The 16068-nt window shown below is 49.6% G+C and overlaps 1 protein-coding gene across 1 annotated transcript in view; it reads right to left on the bottom strand.

Moving 5' to 3' along the window:
- Positions 1-6241: 6241 nt before the first annotated feature.
- Positions 6242-16068, bottom strand: part of PLEKHD1 (pleckstrin homology and coiled-coil domain containing D1) — a 49151-nt gene continuing 39324 nt past the window's right edge. The window contains exons 9-13 of the mRNA XM_045016226.1: positions 14867-15045; positions 13887-14019; positions 10766-10910; positions 7585-7734; positions 6242-6998 (exon numbers count right to left, since the gene is read on the bottom strand). Coding sequence (XP_044872161.1) covers positions 6838-6998; positions 7585-7734; positions 10766-10910; positions 13887-14019; positions 14867-15045 — 768 coding nt within the window. The 3' untranslated portion in view covers positions 6242-6837. The remainder of the gene's footprint in view (positions 6999-7584; positions 7735-10765; positions 10911-13886; positions 14020-14866; positions 15046-16068) is intronic.

The raw sequence follows: 16068 nt of genomic DNA on the forward strand, positions 1-16068 counted from the left end.
GGGCTCAGCACCTGGTGGCCAAAGGCTGGGTTTACCCACAGGATGGGATGCTTTTCTCTTAGCTTTCTGGTAAGGTAACTCATTTTGCTTTCTGGTTAGACATATTAACCTCTGGGGAAAAGACCTCACTGAATGCAGCTGTTTCCTGCAGCTCAGTCACTCCCTCCGTTCACAGAGGCATTCCTGGAGGACACCTGACTATGGAATTAAGCAAAAGGCGAGCAGGAGCAATCCCTTCCTGGCTCGATATGAACACACGGATCGCAGAAATATCCCTCAATTAATCACGACAACCTAAGAACAACCACCACCTTAGCAACCACCTGGAAAGTCCTTGGCAAAACATATCAGCTGAACTCACTGATTTTCAAGGCAAATATTAGCAGCTGATTTGTATTCAGACTTTGCTGAATTGAGTCTACAACAAACTTTCTGAGTGTAGCCCACTTCTTGAGAGAGGGACTGTCTCGTGCTGCGCTCCCCCCACATCCCCACTGGCAAGAATCACCTTCCCTCCCCATGGCAACTACAGCAATTGCTCACATGGAAAAGTAATCATAGGACAATGTTTAGAGGGTGCCCACCATCTTGACTGACACCAGAGATTGACACAGCAACCTCCAGAGCTAGAAGCACAAATGTCTACAGCTTGAGGGAAAGAGCCAGGCTCTTAGCTGAGGCCTCTATTCTCTGTGCATGGGGCACACAGCAGGACACACCTAACACACACTGACAGTGGGTTATTACATACAGTTATTCTCAACTGTTCTGCTTCTGGCTCTGAGGACCGTTTCCTTTTCCTCTCCATCTCCTCTTATGTAGGAGTGGCTAACACTGTTGCAGATCGCATGGCTCCTCCTCCTTGTTTTCATTTATTTCTCTAAACCCCCGTGCTCTTGTGTGCAATGTGGACCTTGGGCAACCATAAAAGCAACTGGAAGCAGAGAGGAGGAGCCAGCCCCAGAGGAGCTGCCCTGCAGGCCAACAGGTGTCCAGGGAACCACAGTTTGTGAACCACCATTTGAAAAAATGCCCTGAGTGAAACTGATTTGTCATCAGAAAACTTCCTTTGCCAGCCACGGAATTCCTTTTCAAGCCTTTCCACATAATAGGTTTAAGCATGTTACATAGAGGCCGATGTACCCTAGAAATGGGCTAGCAGGCTGTACTGTTCAAACCGTCAGATACACTCAAGGACACAAAGGAGCAGACTCAAAATATACTTCAAGGGCACCCTTAAAGAAGGAAGGGGTTTCAGAGGCAGCCATGGGTGGGAGAAGCTCTTGTTAGCATGGCCATGGGAACCAAAAGATGGGGCTTTATGTGGAGGGCTTAGGGCCACCCTGAATGCCTACGGTCTGTGTAGATCTGGGGGAGCTGCATATTCTAGGGTGGACCTGCCTGCTTTTGCACGGGGGGGAGTAAACTCCCCCGCCCCTACACATGCAATGGAACAATTTAGGGAAAGCTCTCTAAGGCAGACCTCACAGAATTCTCCTGCCCAAAGACCCTGCCAGGTTTTTTTCTGTGGGATTGGCTAATCTGGCTGATGGTGATTAATGGTGTTATTGGACTAGGTGGATCATTTCCCTTAGCTGCTGACCCACTGGCGGATGTTACTGCTTTACATTGAAAATCCATGTAAAGCTGTAGGGTTGGAATAATTGTTTCCATTTCACTGCTGGTGAGCATGGCACTTTGCAGACAAAGAAAAGACAAAGGTCCTGCAAGGACATATAATCTATGGGCTCAGTCCTGCCCTGACTTCAATGGGAACCCTCCAGGCTTAAATCTATGCACTAGCAGATTGCATTTCAGGATCAGAGCCTAAACTAAGCCAAGAAAAATGGCAGCTGGGGTGCAACAGAAAATCTTGTGCTGTGAACTGGTAGGTTAACCACACAGTTCATTGATTCCAGTTGAGGTTTTTAGTTTAGATTTAGTGTATCTTTACTTTAATTTTAGAATAAATTTTAAACTGCTTGGCAGCAGAGATGGACAGAGGAGCAACAAGACCTGGGTGTACGGGTCCATCATAGGATGACTATAATCCACCAATGTGCTGCAGCTGTGAAAAAGGCAAATGCACTCCTAGGATGTATCAAGTGAGACATTTCCAGTAGAGAGAGAGAAGTATTAATGCCATTGGGCAAGGCACTAGTAAGACTTCATTTGGAATATTTTGTAGTTCTGGTCACCCATATTTAAGAAAGATGCATTCAAACCGAAACAGGTGCAGGGAAGAGCTACTAGGATGATCATTGGATTGTAGGGCCTATCTTATGAGAGGAGACTGGAGGAGCTTGGCTTGTTTAGCCTAACCAAAAGAAAGCTGAGAAAGAATACAATTGCTCTTAATAAATACATTAGGGGGGTAAATACCGGGGATGGAGTGGAAAGCTATTTAATCTAAAGGACAACGTTGGCATGTGAACAAATGGGTATTAACTGGCCAGGAACAAAGTCAGGCTGGAAATTAGAAGATTTCTAACCATCAAAGGAGTGAGGTTCTGGAACAGCCCCCCCAGTAGACTTCAAGCAGGCAAACAACTCTATTAGTTTCAAGCGAGTGCTGGACACGTTTACGAGTGCCATGGTAGGACAGGGTTGCTTGTGATGGGTAGTTGGCAGGGCTCGTCTGTTTCTGTTTTATGTTCCTAAAGCTCATACTTCAGGGTTTTAGCTGGCCACCGGCAGGGGTAAGAAGCAGATTTTTTTCCTCCCCAGGGTATTCTGGGAGGTTGTGACAGAATGCACTCCTGTATTCATCCCCTACACACTGCTGTCAAAATCTGTGTATGCAATATGCCTTGTGAGGTATCACTTGAAAACTAATAACTTTCAGGTCAAGAATATCAAGGTGTAAAGTTATGAACATCAGCTGAAATTATGACAGAAGTGTGTTTACCAGACAAGTCTGGGGAGTGGGTAAACCTGTTTCTCAAAGACAAAGAAAGAGGGTTTTTTTTTAAATCTCCTTCCTCTGAAGCATCAGGGAAGGCCATGGCTGGAGATGGGACATTGGGTTAGGAGGGCACTGAGGATTCTCTCTCTCAGGTGCTTGACTGGCTGGTTCTTGCTCCCATGCTCAGGGTCTAGCTAATCACTTTATGTGGGGTCAGGAAGGAATTTCCTCCCAGATCTGATTGACACTGACCTTGGAGGGTTTTCACCTTTCTCTGCTGCATGAGTGCAGATCACTTGCCAGGATTATCAGGTATAGCTTATTTAATCATTTCCAAGCCATTGCAGGGGCCTCAGGTACTGGTGCACTTTGTTCCCTCCTAGTCTTTGTCTGTGACACATAGCAGTCTAGTCTCCTGTGAGCTGTAATCCTTTGGTCTCATTTTGGTTGTTGGCTTAGTGTGCGAGTGGCATTGGTGGCCTGTGATACACAGCAGGTCAGACTGGATGATCTAGTGGTCCTTTCTGGCCTTAAGCACTAGGTCTCTACCACACTCGAGGAAGGTGAGTGAAAGTGGGAGGCCAGGGAGAAGGCATTTTATGTGCACTACTGTCATAGTTTGGCAGTGTACAGCACCTAGCACAGTGCAGTCTTGGTCTACGACCAAAACTCTTAGGCGCTACTGCATTGCAAATAATAATAAACAACAACAACAATAAATTCACTCTAGTAATTACTGAAGACTGCTAGAATAGTTTGATTGATTTTCATAGGGGAGAAGTAATGATCAATATTGCAATGTCACATCAAAACCAAACAGCCCCTTTAGAGATAATGTTGCTTTATTTGTTATGTAACTAATGTGCTGTATCCTGAAAGCAACAGCTCCGTATAACTGATATTGTGGAATTCAATATTTATTGTCGTTTAATGACTGCAGATCAGAGGTGTTGTGTTAACAAATCAAAAGGTGATTTTTCTAACTGCCGGGATTGCTAACTCTCTCGCTGGGATCTAGATATGGATGTGTCTTTCTCCCTCTTACATCATCAAGTAACAAAGATTCTGCAACTGGAAATTAAATGGTATTTTGGCCAGGAACGTGCAAGGAAGAATAAACTCCAGCTTGCTCCCCCATAGCTTTGGCTCCAGGGGTGCTGGAACAATTTGTATAGTGGGGGGTGCTGAGAGCCATTGAACCAATCTGTGAACCCTGCATATAATGGAAATCACTTCAAGTCAGGGGGTGCTGCAGCACCCCTACTTCCAGCACCTATGACTGGCTCTGCAGAGAAAATAGGAATTGAAAACACAAAAGGATCAAAACTGTTAAGGAGGCATTTTGACAAGGTCACTTATCTGATGATGACATTTAATGCCTTTGATGTCAGACACTGGAATCGTTAGGCACATCCCATTGCCTTGGCAGAAGGATGCCTGCGACTGCCTGCACAAAGGTATAAAATGAGGCACAAGCCATGCCTCCATGACTTCCCCTCAAATTTCCTGCTTATTGCCTAGGTAACGTCTGCATCTCCTGAATCACTGTTTGGCCCTGCTTTAGGATGGAGAGGGGAGAATGGAATTCTGCATAATATACAGAACAAGCCCTTCTGAATTACAGCAGCAGAACTACTCTTCAAGCTTAACAAACACTATGTTCATTGGGACAGCACGAGGCCTGGTTCCAGCCTCACTGCTGCTTTCTACCTATAAACTACACTCCATAGATAGGAAAAGTGGCCTACTAGATATCTGTAAGATACTAGATATCTGAATTCTAATCCAGGTTCTGCCACTAATTTTGTGGCTTTGGATAAGTCACTTAACTCTTCTGTGCTTCAGTTTCCCAATCCATACAATGGGGATATTAATACTCACCTACCACATATGTTTGTAAGTTATATCCAAGTGCTAAGTACTATTATTATTGTATTCTGGATACAAGCCTTGTACGGCTTGTTACTTAAAGAAGGTGCTAGTGGCCATCAGGTTTGCATAAAAAAATGATTCCTCTCTCTTCAGCAATTTACAGTATTATTACATGCTGGGCAAATCCTCTCTTCCAGCCTAGGTTGAGTCTGGGGGGAGGGATAGCTCAGTGGTTTGAGCATTGGCCTGTTAAACCCAGGGTTGTGAGTTCAATCCTTGAGGGGGCCATTTAAGGATCTGGGGCAAAAATCTGTCTGGGGATTGGTCCTGCTCTGAGCAGGGGGTTGGACTAGATGACCTCCTGAGGTCCCTTCCAACCCTGATATTCTATGATTCTATGATCAACACATCATCTACAGCATTCCAGGAAGGATGCAGGCCATGATGGAAAGGGAATGGAAGGGAAAGCCCTGATCTCTCAATAGGGGCACCACCATTGATAACACTTGGATAAACCATGGATGGTGTCCATCCTGCTACAACCTGGATAGTTGTAGTGAGATGGCTCCCAAACTTAAACCTGGTAGGTAGCTGACATGACGATGATGGTGTTATTCTGGGAAGTGAGGAAGCTAGTGCTCCTCAGGTTGTGTGTTAATTAACTAAGACTGTGGTAGCAGGACTTGTTGCTGGGTTCTCTTCACCCACCCTATGTTATCTTGTTGCCACTGATGGCGATGGCACCATAGACACCGACTCCATGGGTGCTTCAGGGCTGGAGCACCCACAGAAAAAAAAAAGCACCCACAGCAGCCCCGCGGATCAGCTCCTCCCCATCCTTCCCGCCAGCAGGCCCTGCTGATCAGCTCCTCCCCCTCCCTCCCAGCATCTCCAGCCTGCCATGATCAGTTGTTCAGTGGTGTGTAGGAGGCGCTGGAGGGTGGGGGAGGAGTAGGGGCAGGAAGAGGCAGGGCAGGGACGGAGAGGGGGCGGGAGGAGGGGGAACGCGGCATGCTTGGGGGGGGGCGCGAGCACCCACCGGCGCTGGGGAAAGTTGGCGCCTAAGCAAGTAATCCCCTCACCCCCCAGAATTTAGTAATCTGGTGCCTCTGGATGTCCCCCTCAGCCTTGCATTATTACAGGGATCGGCAACCTTTCAGAAGTGCTGTGCCGAATCTTCATTTATTCGCTCTAATTTAAGGTTTCGTGTGCCAGTAAAACATTTTAACATTTTTAGAAGGTCTCTTTCTATAAGTCTATAATATATAATTAAACTATTGTTGTATGTAAAGTAAATAAGGCTTTTAAAATGTTTAAGAAGCTTCATTTAAAATTAAATTAAAATGCAGAGCCCCCCGGACTGGTGGCCAGGACCCGGGCAGTGTGAGTGCCACTGAAAATCAGCTCACGTGCCGCCTTCGGCACCTGTGCCATAGGTTGCCTACCCCTGCATTATTACCTGCTTAAAGGGTTCTACATCAAGAGGTTGTTCCAGGCTTGACGTCATTGCACGCGCTTAGGAGATTGATATAGCTGCAGTGTCTAGGAAACATGATAAGGAACATCCTCCTTCCCAGCACAGATACTGTATTGGACCAGCTGAGAAAGAAGGCAAGACAGAGCAATTGGGCTGTGCCTTATCTGCTAGTTTCACTAGCTGGACATTAGGCTAAGAAAGGGGTTTATCAGCAGCACCTACATTTGGCTGCGGGACTAGACTGTGAAGAAATGACCTGACACTCCCTAAGCTAAAGTGTGTGATTCATTTGAACACTGATTGTGGGATTTTGGCAGAACACGTCCTAATGGAAACGGCTAAAGTAAAGGGAGGTGATTTGGGGGGAATGTCAGAGCTTCCCTGTAGTCTAGGGAAAGAGAGATTGGCACTGCTCAGGAACACACACTAAAAGCCACAACCCTGGAGAGTATTGCATGCATCCATCCTGCCCCTTTCCCCACAAAGGAGCAAATCCTCCCCCTGACCCCAGTGGTTTAACTTCTGATGAGGTGAACAATGAGCTGAGATCAGAAGCCCCCTCCTGATGGGAGGAGACAAGGATTCACTTTTCGTCCCCTGAGGCAGAATTTTTTTGTGACATCATGATTTGATAGAGGGTTTCTCGGAAGTGCTGATCCCGGCTCAGCCTCTTGGCTGCCTCCTTCAGCTCCTCAATGTTATCGGCTTCTGTCTGGGAGAAGATGAACGACTGGGACTGTTTCACTGAAACAACAGCAGCAGTAAAACAGGTTAGCACTCCCAGGCCGAAGACCACCCCACAGCTGCCCAAGACCCAGATTCAACGGAGAGCCAATGCAGAGCAGTGACATCTTTACGACCCTGGGCCCTGGCAGGGGAGGAGATAGTAACCTATGATGCCATTTGAGAGCACATGGAATAAGTCCATCTTGCTCTCCTCAGAGAGGGGCAAGAATGAAGGCAAGGCAGTGCCTGTTCCCGCCCTTTGCTGCTGTCAGGTTGCACAAGGGCCCCAAAAGGGGGCTTCCTATGGATCAACCACTCAAAGCAACTCAGCCGCAGGAGCGTGCTTCCCCAGCATGCACACAGAGAGCTGATGGCACTGAAAGGGTTCACCCATATGTTTCCAGGTATGTGAAAAGCCAGGGAATTCAGGTGGAGAATTGGTGCCTGAAGTTTCTCTGCCTTCAGCCCTGTGAGTGGGTGATGCCACAAGGGGGCAAGAAACACAAAGCACTTGTGGAACAAATTCCTCACCTCCTTCACCAAACTTCCCCCCCCCCATCCCCACTCCCCAGAACATAAGGGGAGAAGAGCCGCCAACACCTACAGTCATTCCATGAAGCGCTGGACCTCCTGCGGTGAAGCCGGCAGCTCTTTATCCGGCGGGTGGCAGCCTTGTGGAGATACACGGAGTTCTTCATGATCATGGGCATCTTGGCTTCCAGCTCGGCATTTCGGATGCACTCCTCGAAGAACTCTGGGGAGCAGAGATTCCAGGAAGCCATGTGAGGGAGGCACTTCAAACATTAACATTGGCGCCAGAGCGAGCCTGTCCCAATTGGGCATACTAGATACTGGATACACTGTCCTGCTCAGAACAGTCCTGCACTGCCCAAGGAGATGGACCAGGTACTCATACCTTGCATTTCTATAGCACGATTCAGAGAAGGATCTGATCCTGGAGCACTTTCACAGACACTCATTCACAAAGCCCCACAACATCGCCAGGGGATGGTGCTTCAAGTGGTTTGAAAGTAAGCAGGGCATCGATCATAACCTAGGAACAGCAGCTTTGGTAAGACACTGCTTAGAGTGTGTTCGGCAGTGACCTCGTGCAATTAAAGCAAACTTTTTCCAGGTCTGCACCCACTGGCAATCCCCCCTCCTTTCACTCTAAGTACTGCCAGAGGGCAGCAACTTCAAGACACTATTGATCTGGGCTGGATTCAGACTGGCGAAATGAAGGCATAAGAGCCCATTATCAGTCCCACAGAAGCCATCCACTCCCACCTCAGTTAGTCCTACAGCTGCAGCAAGAATATCGCAGCGTCACGGTCACTAGCTAGGAGCCAGCTAGCTCTTTCCTGGGTATTTAGCAGGAGAAGGTCTCTCTTCATGGGTCTCCAGAAATACAACTCTTTGAAGCACATCCCACATTGCACTTTGGTTCAGAGAGCCTGAAATCAGCAAAGTAATCAAGCCAGATGGAAGCTGTGGCCAGTGGTAAGCACAGCCATATTTCACGGCTCAATGGAAGCAGAGAATGGGACTGTGCCCCTGGCCACTGCACTCCTTGTTTCTCAAATGCTTCACCTTCCCCAAGGTGGAAAAGGGGAAGTCCTGCAAATGTTTCCATACATCTCCAAAGAAAGAGAATTTGCCCGTGTTTTATTCTCTCTCCAGGTAAGCTGTAGAAATGGGGGGACTAACAACACGGGCACATGCTGGGCAAACATTGCCGAGCAGCTCTGCTGATGCGTTTCTTTCCTGACCTGCAGCACCTCCTGCTATTCCAGCCTCAGTCCCCCTCCCCCTGACAGCTCTGCCAATGCACCTGCGTTCTGACCTGCTACATACCCTTCTATTCCAGCCCTAGGCCCAGCTCCCTTCATGATATGCCAGTGCACCTCCTCTGCCCTAGCCAGCTACATCTTGGGCCATTCCAGCCTGGCTCTCCTCCCCCATCTGCACAAACGCCTTAAGTCTCCTCTGCAACTCCCCTGCTAGTCACGGGCCCCCAGACATCTTTGCTAACACATCTTGATCCTGACCTGAAAGAGCAGGGGTGAGATGGGGTTTGCAGGCCAGCTTGCGGTATGTGATATTGGCCCCTGACCTTTATAAGCACTTAATTCACCCACACTCTTTTATTCTTTTAAGAGGAGACACAGTAAAACCTAGGGCAGGAAATTAAAGCTGGGAGGGGTCTAGTCCCTGTGCGAAAAGTTACCTGCCTTTTCTGTGCCAGAGCTAAGGTTTCTGTTCAGATAACTCAACACAAGGTAGAATTCTGTGCTGACAATGTAGATTTTGGACCTGATTTTCCATTCTCTAAGGCCTGGTTTACACTACAAAGTTAGGCTGATGCAAATTGGCCTCCCACCGCTGTAAGCACTGACACAGTAACACCACCTACTTGAGCTATGTAGAGCCACAGTCAATGTACTTAGGTTGATGCAGTGCAAGTGGAAACACTGTGTTACTTATGTTGACCTTAACTGTCCTCTAGTAGCTGTCCCACAATGTCCCACACTGACCGCTCTGGTCACCTTTGTGAACTCCACTGCCTGGAGTCACGGAAACTAGAAGCCTTCCCCCCCGCCACACACTTTTAAAGCCCTGTGAATTTTTGAAATTCCTTTTCCAGCTTGGTGAGCACCCCTAGCAGTTCTCCATTGTTGTGTGCGACTGCCCAGCTGACCATGCTGCCTACACACTCCAGACATGCTCCTGCCGGAGTAGACAGGGGATATTGGCTCTCCTGGGCCTGTGGGGAGATACTATGCGGGCACAGCTCCCATCCAGCCACAGAAGCATGGTCATCTATGAGCAGATTGCTCAGGGGATGCAGGAGAACCAGCACTACAGGGACCAGCAGCAGTGCTGTGTGACAGTCAAGGAGCTGCAGCAGGCAAGTCGGGAAGCCAACAAAGAAGCAGGTGCCAAGCAACAGACCTGCTGCTTTTACAGAGAACTATATGCCATCCTCATCAGAGATCCTCCCCTCCAACAGCATCGTGGATATGTCTAAGGAGCCTAAGTCACAGGTTCCTGCCATGAAAAGCGAGGAAGGAGGAGAAGTATGGGGGACAGGTGACAGGGGATCCAGCTGCACAGTGAACCAGGACCTGATTTTGACTCCATCGCAGTCTGCTGGAGCAATGTAGTGGAGAACCAGGCCCTTTGCTTTGCCACTACTTTGGAATCTACTGATTCACATAAAATGGACTGAATGCTAATCACTTGTATTTCTACGCTGCATCTCACGCTCAGGATCCCAAAGATCTTTACACACTCTGTACACAGGCTCGCGTCACCCACCCTGCACTGAAATGAAGCCTGGCCGTTCTTTAACGGCTCCCAGCAACATTATTCAACGTTTTATGACAGGCAGTGAAGAATACTGCTAATCTAATTGGAGCTGCAAGGGAATCAGAAGGATCAGAGTAAGGATTATATGGTGGTGGAATCACAGGACTGAGATGCAGAGCTCCATTCAGTTCTGTGTTCCCTGGTCTGCCACAGCTTTCCTGTCTGACCTAGGACAAGTCACTTAACCTCTCTATGCCTCAGTTTTTTCATCCGTAAAACAAGGGAGAATAACACTCACCTTTGCCAGAGTGAGACTTAACTCACTAATGTTTGCAAAGTGCGTTTGGAATCTGCAGAGGGAAGCTGCAAAGTGTTTTGAGAACTCACTAAACACCACTTTGCTTGGCCTGTGGAGATGGACCCTTCTGTGGAGCATATTCACCAGCAGAGAGGGGAATGGCGGATAGATGACTTACTTTTCAAATTGCTGACATCTGTTTTCATTTTCTCCTCCTTCTCTTTGTTGCGATCCAGAGAATTTAAGCCTTGCTCCAAGCTATGTAGGGCTTCCTCAGCCTCCCTCAGTCTCTTCTCTAGATCCATACGGACTTTCATCTCAGCCTGAGGAGGACAGAAGGAAATCAGTCACTCTGGAAAACCATTCAACACAACAGTGATACTGCTGCTGACTCAGGAGTTGCAAGGAACCCAAAGCTGAGGGTGGCATTGAATATGAAGGGATAAAAACAGGGAGAGCCAGTGTAGATAGAAACCATGCAAGCTGTTTATCAGTTCCTCAAACTGAACCCCTCCTTGAGGCTCAGCAGTGTTTGGGTAACTGTCTATTACTCCAGCTTTCTGATTTCACAGCTGCCCCCACCATTCTAGGTTCTGTTTGGAATCAGAGGTGTTGAAACATGTAGCGAGTCGGTGTGGCTCCCCTCCTGCCCAGCAGAGGGAGCTCCCTCCCAGACGCCCAAGTGGGCTGAGTCACCACTTCCTGTTCCCGCCCCCTGGAAGTCAAGGGGCGGGACAGGAAGTAGAAAAGCCGGCCGCCAAAGCTCAGTCAGGAGCCAGCCACCGCCACGAGTAGACGTGCCGGCGGGAGCTCCAGACTGGGAACCCTCCATGACCCGAGGCGGCGATCAGGACTGGCCCCCACTGCCCCACGCCTGGTACGATGAGGAACCCGCAGAACTTCCCTGGGATCGGAGCCCGGAGCAGCCGCTAGGACTTCCTCACGCCCGGTACGAGGAGGAGCCGCCGCCGCTGCTTCCGCCCTGCTGTTATCCGGAGGAACCACCAGAGGCAGCCGGGCCGGACTTCCAGCAGGAGTTGCCGGACCTGCCCCCAAGCCCTGGTCCTGCAGACCCCATGCCGATGGACTGGTCCGAACTCACGGCGACCGAGGAGCAGGTACCCATAGAGGGGGAAATGGAATGTAGCCCGGGGATAGCCGACCCCTGTCAGGCTGTAGGCACCGAGGTGCCCATGTCAGTGTGTTGCGGTCAGGACCCCACTGACCAGCGGCAGTGCTAGCCGCTAATAGGGCCCCGGGCTGGGACACAGTGGAGTGGGTGGGCCTGTGTCCCCCCTGCCACCCCACTCACGGGTGGCAGTCTCCCCCTCACCCCAGCGCAGACAGAGACGCCTGCACTAATCTGAGTTGTGGTCATTGCTCAGCTCCTGACACCAGGACCTGAGTCCGGTGGACTATGGTTTGTTGCCCCGCCCTGACCAGAGGGTCTGGGCTTACTGACTGTGTAGTTGCTCAGCTCCTGAGGCAAGGACCTGAGCCCTAAACTGAACTGCGGTAGTAAACTACTGTGGCCCAGCCCCCTTGCTCCAGAGGGCCTGGGTTTTATATTGAACTGGTGTTGCCCAGCTCCTGCTGTAAGGATCTGGGCGTAGAACTGCTATTGTGCTGCCCCGCCCTAATTGAGGGCCTGGGCTTACACTGATTGACTGTGTGCCTTGTGTTCGGCCCCTGCCTGAGGGTCTGAACCTGTGAACCTTCTTGAGACTGATTGCTGTTATCCAGCCCCCTGCTCCAGAGGGCCTGGGCTTATATGGAACTGCTGTTATCCAGCCCCCTGCTCCAGAGGGCCTGGGCTTATATTGAACTGTTGTTATCCAGCCCCCCTGATCCAGAGGGCCTGAAGGTGTTGAGATTGATTGCTGTTCAGCCCCCCTGATCCGGAGGGCCTGAGACGTGAGACAGTGCTAACCCTGCTTTCTTGCCGCCCCGCCAGTTAGAGGGGACAAGGAGCGAGTTGGTGTGGCTCCCCTCCCGCCAGCCGGAGGGTGGAGCCCCGACCAATAGTTTACAAAACACCATAAGAAAGGCTGTTTGTGCAGGTATTGCTGCTGAAAAAGAACAAGAAATATATGGAATCTTATGGAGGGGAAAAAACTGTCCTTGTGACATTTCTAGCTAAATGTTATTGACTCAAGATGAGGGTAAAAAACATTGAGACTTTTGGGTGTTTATCGAAACTGAACCGCCAGCCCTTCTGCACTCACCCATCTTGATAAGATAGGTGGAAATCCATTTTCCTTTGCCCTTTGGCTAAAACCAGATACTCTCTCATGGGACAGACTCTCTCATGGGACAGTATCCTCTTTTTTCAAGAGAAAGAGTCTGGTGGGCTAATAGACCAGCGATTCCCAAACTGTGATGTTTGGTCCATTAATTGCAATGAGATTGACATGGGACAGCCAAGATTCCCTTGGTGCAGACTGCAGCCCAATCATGTCAGCCGTCAGGAACATATAAGCCCCACTCTCCAGAGACTGTGCTGATCCTGTTCAACTCTGATGTTGATCTATAAATATCTACAAGATTTGGGTTCTGGCTAGTTGAGAGACTGTCTCTCTATGCAGCACTATAACAGCTGAGATCATCAGGAGAGTCCAGGAGTCCCTGGATATGGGCATCTGGTTGCAGAGGCAGGACAGTCTCTCAGAGGATAGCCCTGCTTAGTGGAATTCACCTGTTTGTCCCATCAGAGCTAAACCGGTTGACCTACAGGATATGGTATACATCTCTACTCTATCCACTCATGCTTTTTGCCTCTAGAGTGGAAGGGCTGATCATGGGGAACCCTTCTTCAGAGATTGAGTTCATTTAGGTTGACATTGTCAATAAGCATCTCTCTCACCAAGTGCAGGCCCTGAACCTCTCCCCACGCCCATCGTAGGCCTCAAAAGAAAAGCTACAACACCCTGAGGTCCCTGAAGAAGTCTGCAGTGGATAGGGGAGAAGAAGGAGATCATCTGTTGGGCCCAAAGCAGGAGCAGATCCAGTGAGCAATGTACAGGGGCGGTTCTAGGCATTCTGCCGCCCCAAGCACGGCAGGCAGGCTGCCTTCGGCGGCTTGCCTGCAGAGGGTCTGCTGGTCCCACGACCTCCCACAGGTGTGCCTGTGGGAGGTCCTCCGAAGCCGCGGGACCAGCGGACCCTCCGCAGGCAAGCCGCCGAGGGCAGCCTGCCTGCCGCCCTTGCGGCGCTGGCAGAGCGCCCCCCGGGGCTTGCCACCCCAAGCACGTGTTTGGCGTGCTGGGGCCTGGAGCCTCCCCTGGCAATGTATGCAGTACCTTGAGGTCTCTCTCCGTCTGCTGTTTCTCTGCAGTCAGTTCTGAGAGTGAGTTCTGCAGCACCTGTGACTGAGATGAGTAAAACTCCCGCTCCTCCTCCAAGGCTTGGGACCGCTCCTCATTCTCCTTCATCCTGCCACACAGCACGACAAAGGAGCATTAGAGAAGACCTCTCCCAGGTCATTGCAACTCCCAGAAAGGAAGGGAAAGAAAACCTTGGTTGAAAGCTGCTCTGATGGGTCAGACAGAGCAGGGCTGGGCTTGCAAACCCAGTTGGCCTCAGTTTTAGTTGTACATATTCACTGGGGCAATTCCCTTAGCACTTTATCTCCATTTTTGAAACCGGTAAATGTAGTGACCCAGATTGACAGCTCTGGAGGGTTAAGTTCTCTATGAACAGAACAGGTCCACCAGTAGCACATGCTTCTGGCCTATTGTCAGGCTAATGTGCCCCAATCCTGATCTGAAAGGAGCAGCTCTAGAGTCAAAGAGGAGTTCATTCTCCATGGCCCATTCAACCCTTGGCCTCTCTGCTCAGACTGTCAAGTGTCTACAATATGAACACTTGACCACAGGGAATTAGAAATGCCAACCAGCTCATTTCACACTGGCAACCAAGCAGCACAGCCACAGATGGCCACCTACCAGGATGAATTTGAACCGGCCTGGCAATCTGAATTGCCTGACTAGCACTTTCCCCCTCCTCAGCTGGCATCCACGAGGGGAAATGACGAAAGGTCTAAAAACTCTGCAGAAGGCTGTTGGCACCAGGAAATAGCCAATGTTAATGAAAATAGAGAAAATGCTTTAAAATGATCACAGTTTTAAGTCTGGAATTGTATTCCAGTGTCTCCTATTACCACAACCTTCCCTCTGCAGGAGTAATGGTAGCTACTTTCCCAACACCACATTCCCTCTGCAAGGAGTAACACTACGTCCAACCTCTTCTGGGACTCTGTAAGCTACTTTCCCAACCTCACCTTCTCTCCGCCAAGACTTTCTCCTCCAGCAGCTGGTGCATCTTCTCCTCAATCTGGCGCAGGTTGCTGTGCAGACCCCCGGTGGGGTTTGGCTGCTTGCTAGCATTGGCCAGGGGCTGAAGTTGGCTCTCATTCTCCTCCAGCATCTCCAGAGTTCTCTGCTTTTCCTGGGAGAGCTCCTTGGGACAGAGAAGGAACAAAGCATGTCATCATTAGCCAGGCCACCAACATTCTGACATTGATGTTTCTGTGGGTAGGCACCTTCACAGATGACTCCTCTCCAATCGCTCCCTATTGCCCCTCCTTCCTTCTGCTGCCCTCCTTTCCCCACCCACTTAAACCTTGGATTCCCCTTCTCCCCTGAAACCCTGGGAGCAATCACCGCCTTAATGGTCTCTCTTTATGCAGGCAGATGGGCCATCACCTGGGGCTTCTCTAAAGGAAGCTCAGCTGCCAATGCTGGCTCATGATTATTCAGTGAGTGGGCTCCAAGAAAGGGGAACTTTGCTTCCTCCACTCAACACTGATACTGTACAAGCTCACTGCCCTTCCTGCTCTTCCCTTCAGGCCTCTCTGCACCCTTGATTCCCAAGTGTGCCAGAGGACTCTCCCCTTGCATGCTGATGAATCCCTGTGGTGCTATCAGCTACAGGAGGAGGGCACATGACACTGTTTACCTCAGTACTGCTCATCCTATTGACTGTAGTCAGGACAGAATCATCCCTTCCTTAATATGGTCATTCCTGACCTTTGTCTTACCAGTACCTGCAACAATGGCAGAGCAGACCAGGTCAGGCAATGTGAGTGACCTGAACCATGAACGCCTGGTTTTTGCCCAGTGCTCAAACTGAAACCGAAACCACCCAGCAAAAAAACTCTAGAGGAAGAGCAAATGAGAGAGGATCTGTATTATGGGAAAGTCCTATAGAATCAAAAAGGGATTAAACCAATAGAGTTCCATGGCCATTTCTCTGAGAACTCGCAGAATGTAATACAGAATGAGATCCTTTCCATAGGATTTTTGGACCATCCTGCAGAGTTAAATGGAAAATTATAGGTCATGTTCTAGGTGCTACTGCCTAGCTGAGAATTCCCAGTGTATGGGGAGGGATCTCTCAGGGGGCATAAAGCTAGAAGAGCCACCCTGACACAGGGGTTATAATAGGGGAGGGAAGAGGTGTGATGGAGCTCCACTCTGTGCC

The sequence above is a fragment of the Mauremys mutica genome, chromosome 4 (genome assembly GCF_020497125.1).
Source record: "Mauremys mutica isolate MM-2020 ecotype Southern chromosome 4, ASM2049712v1, whole genome shotgun sequence".
Taxonomy (NCBI): Eukaryota; Metazoa; Chordata; order Testudines; family Geoemydidae; genus Mauremys; species Mauremys mutica.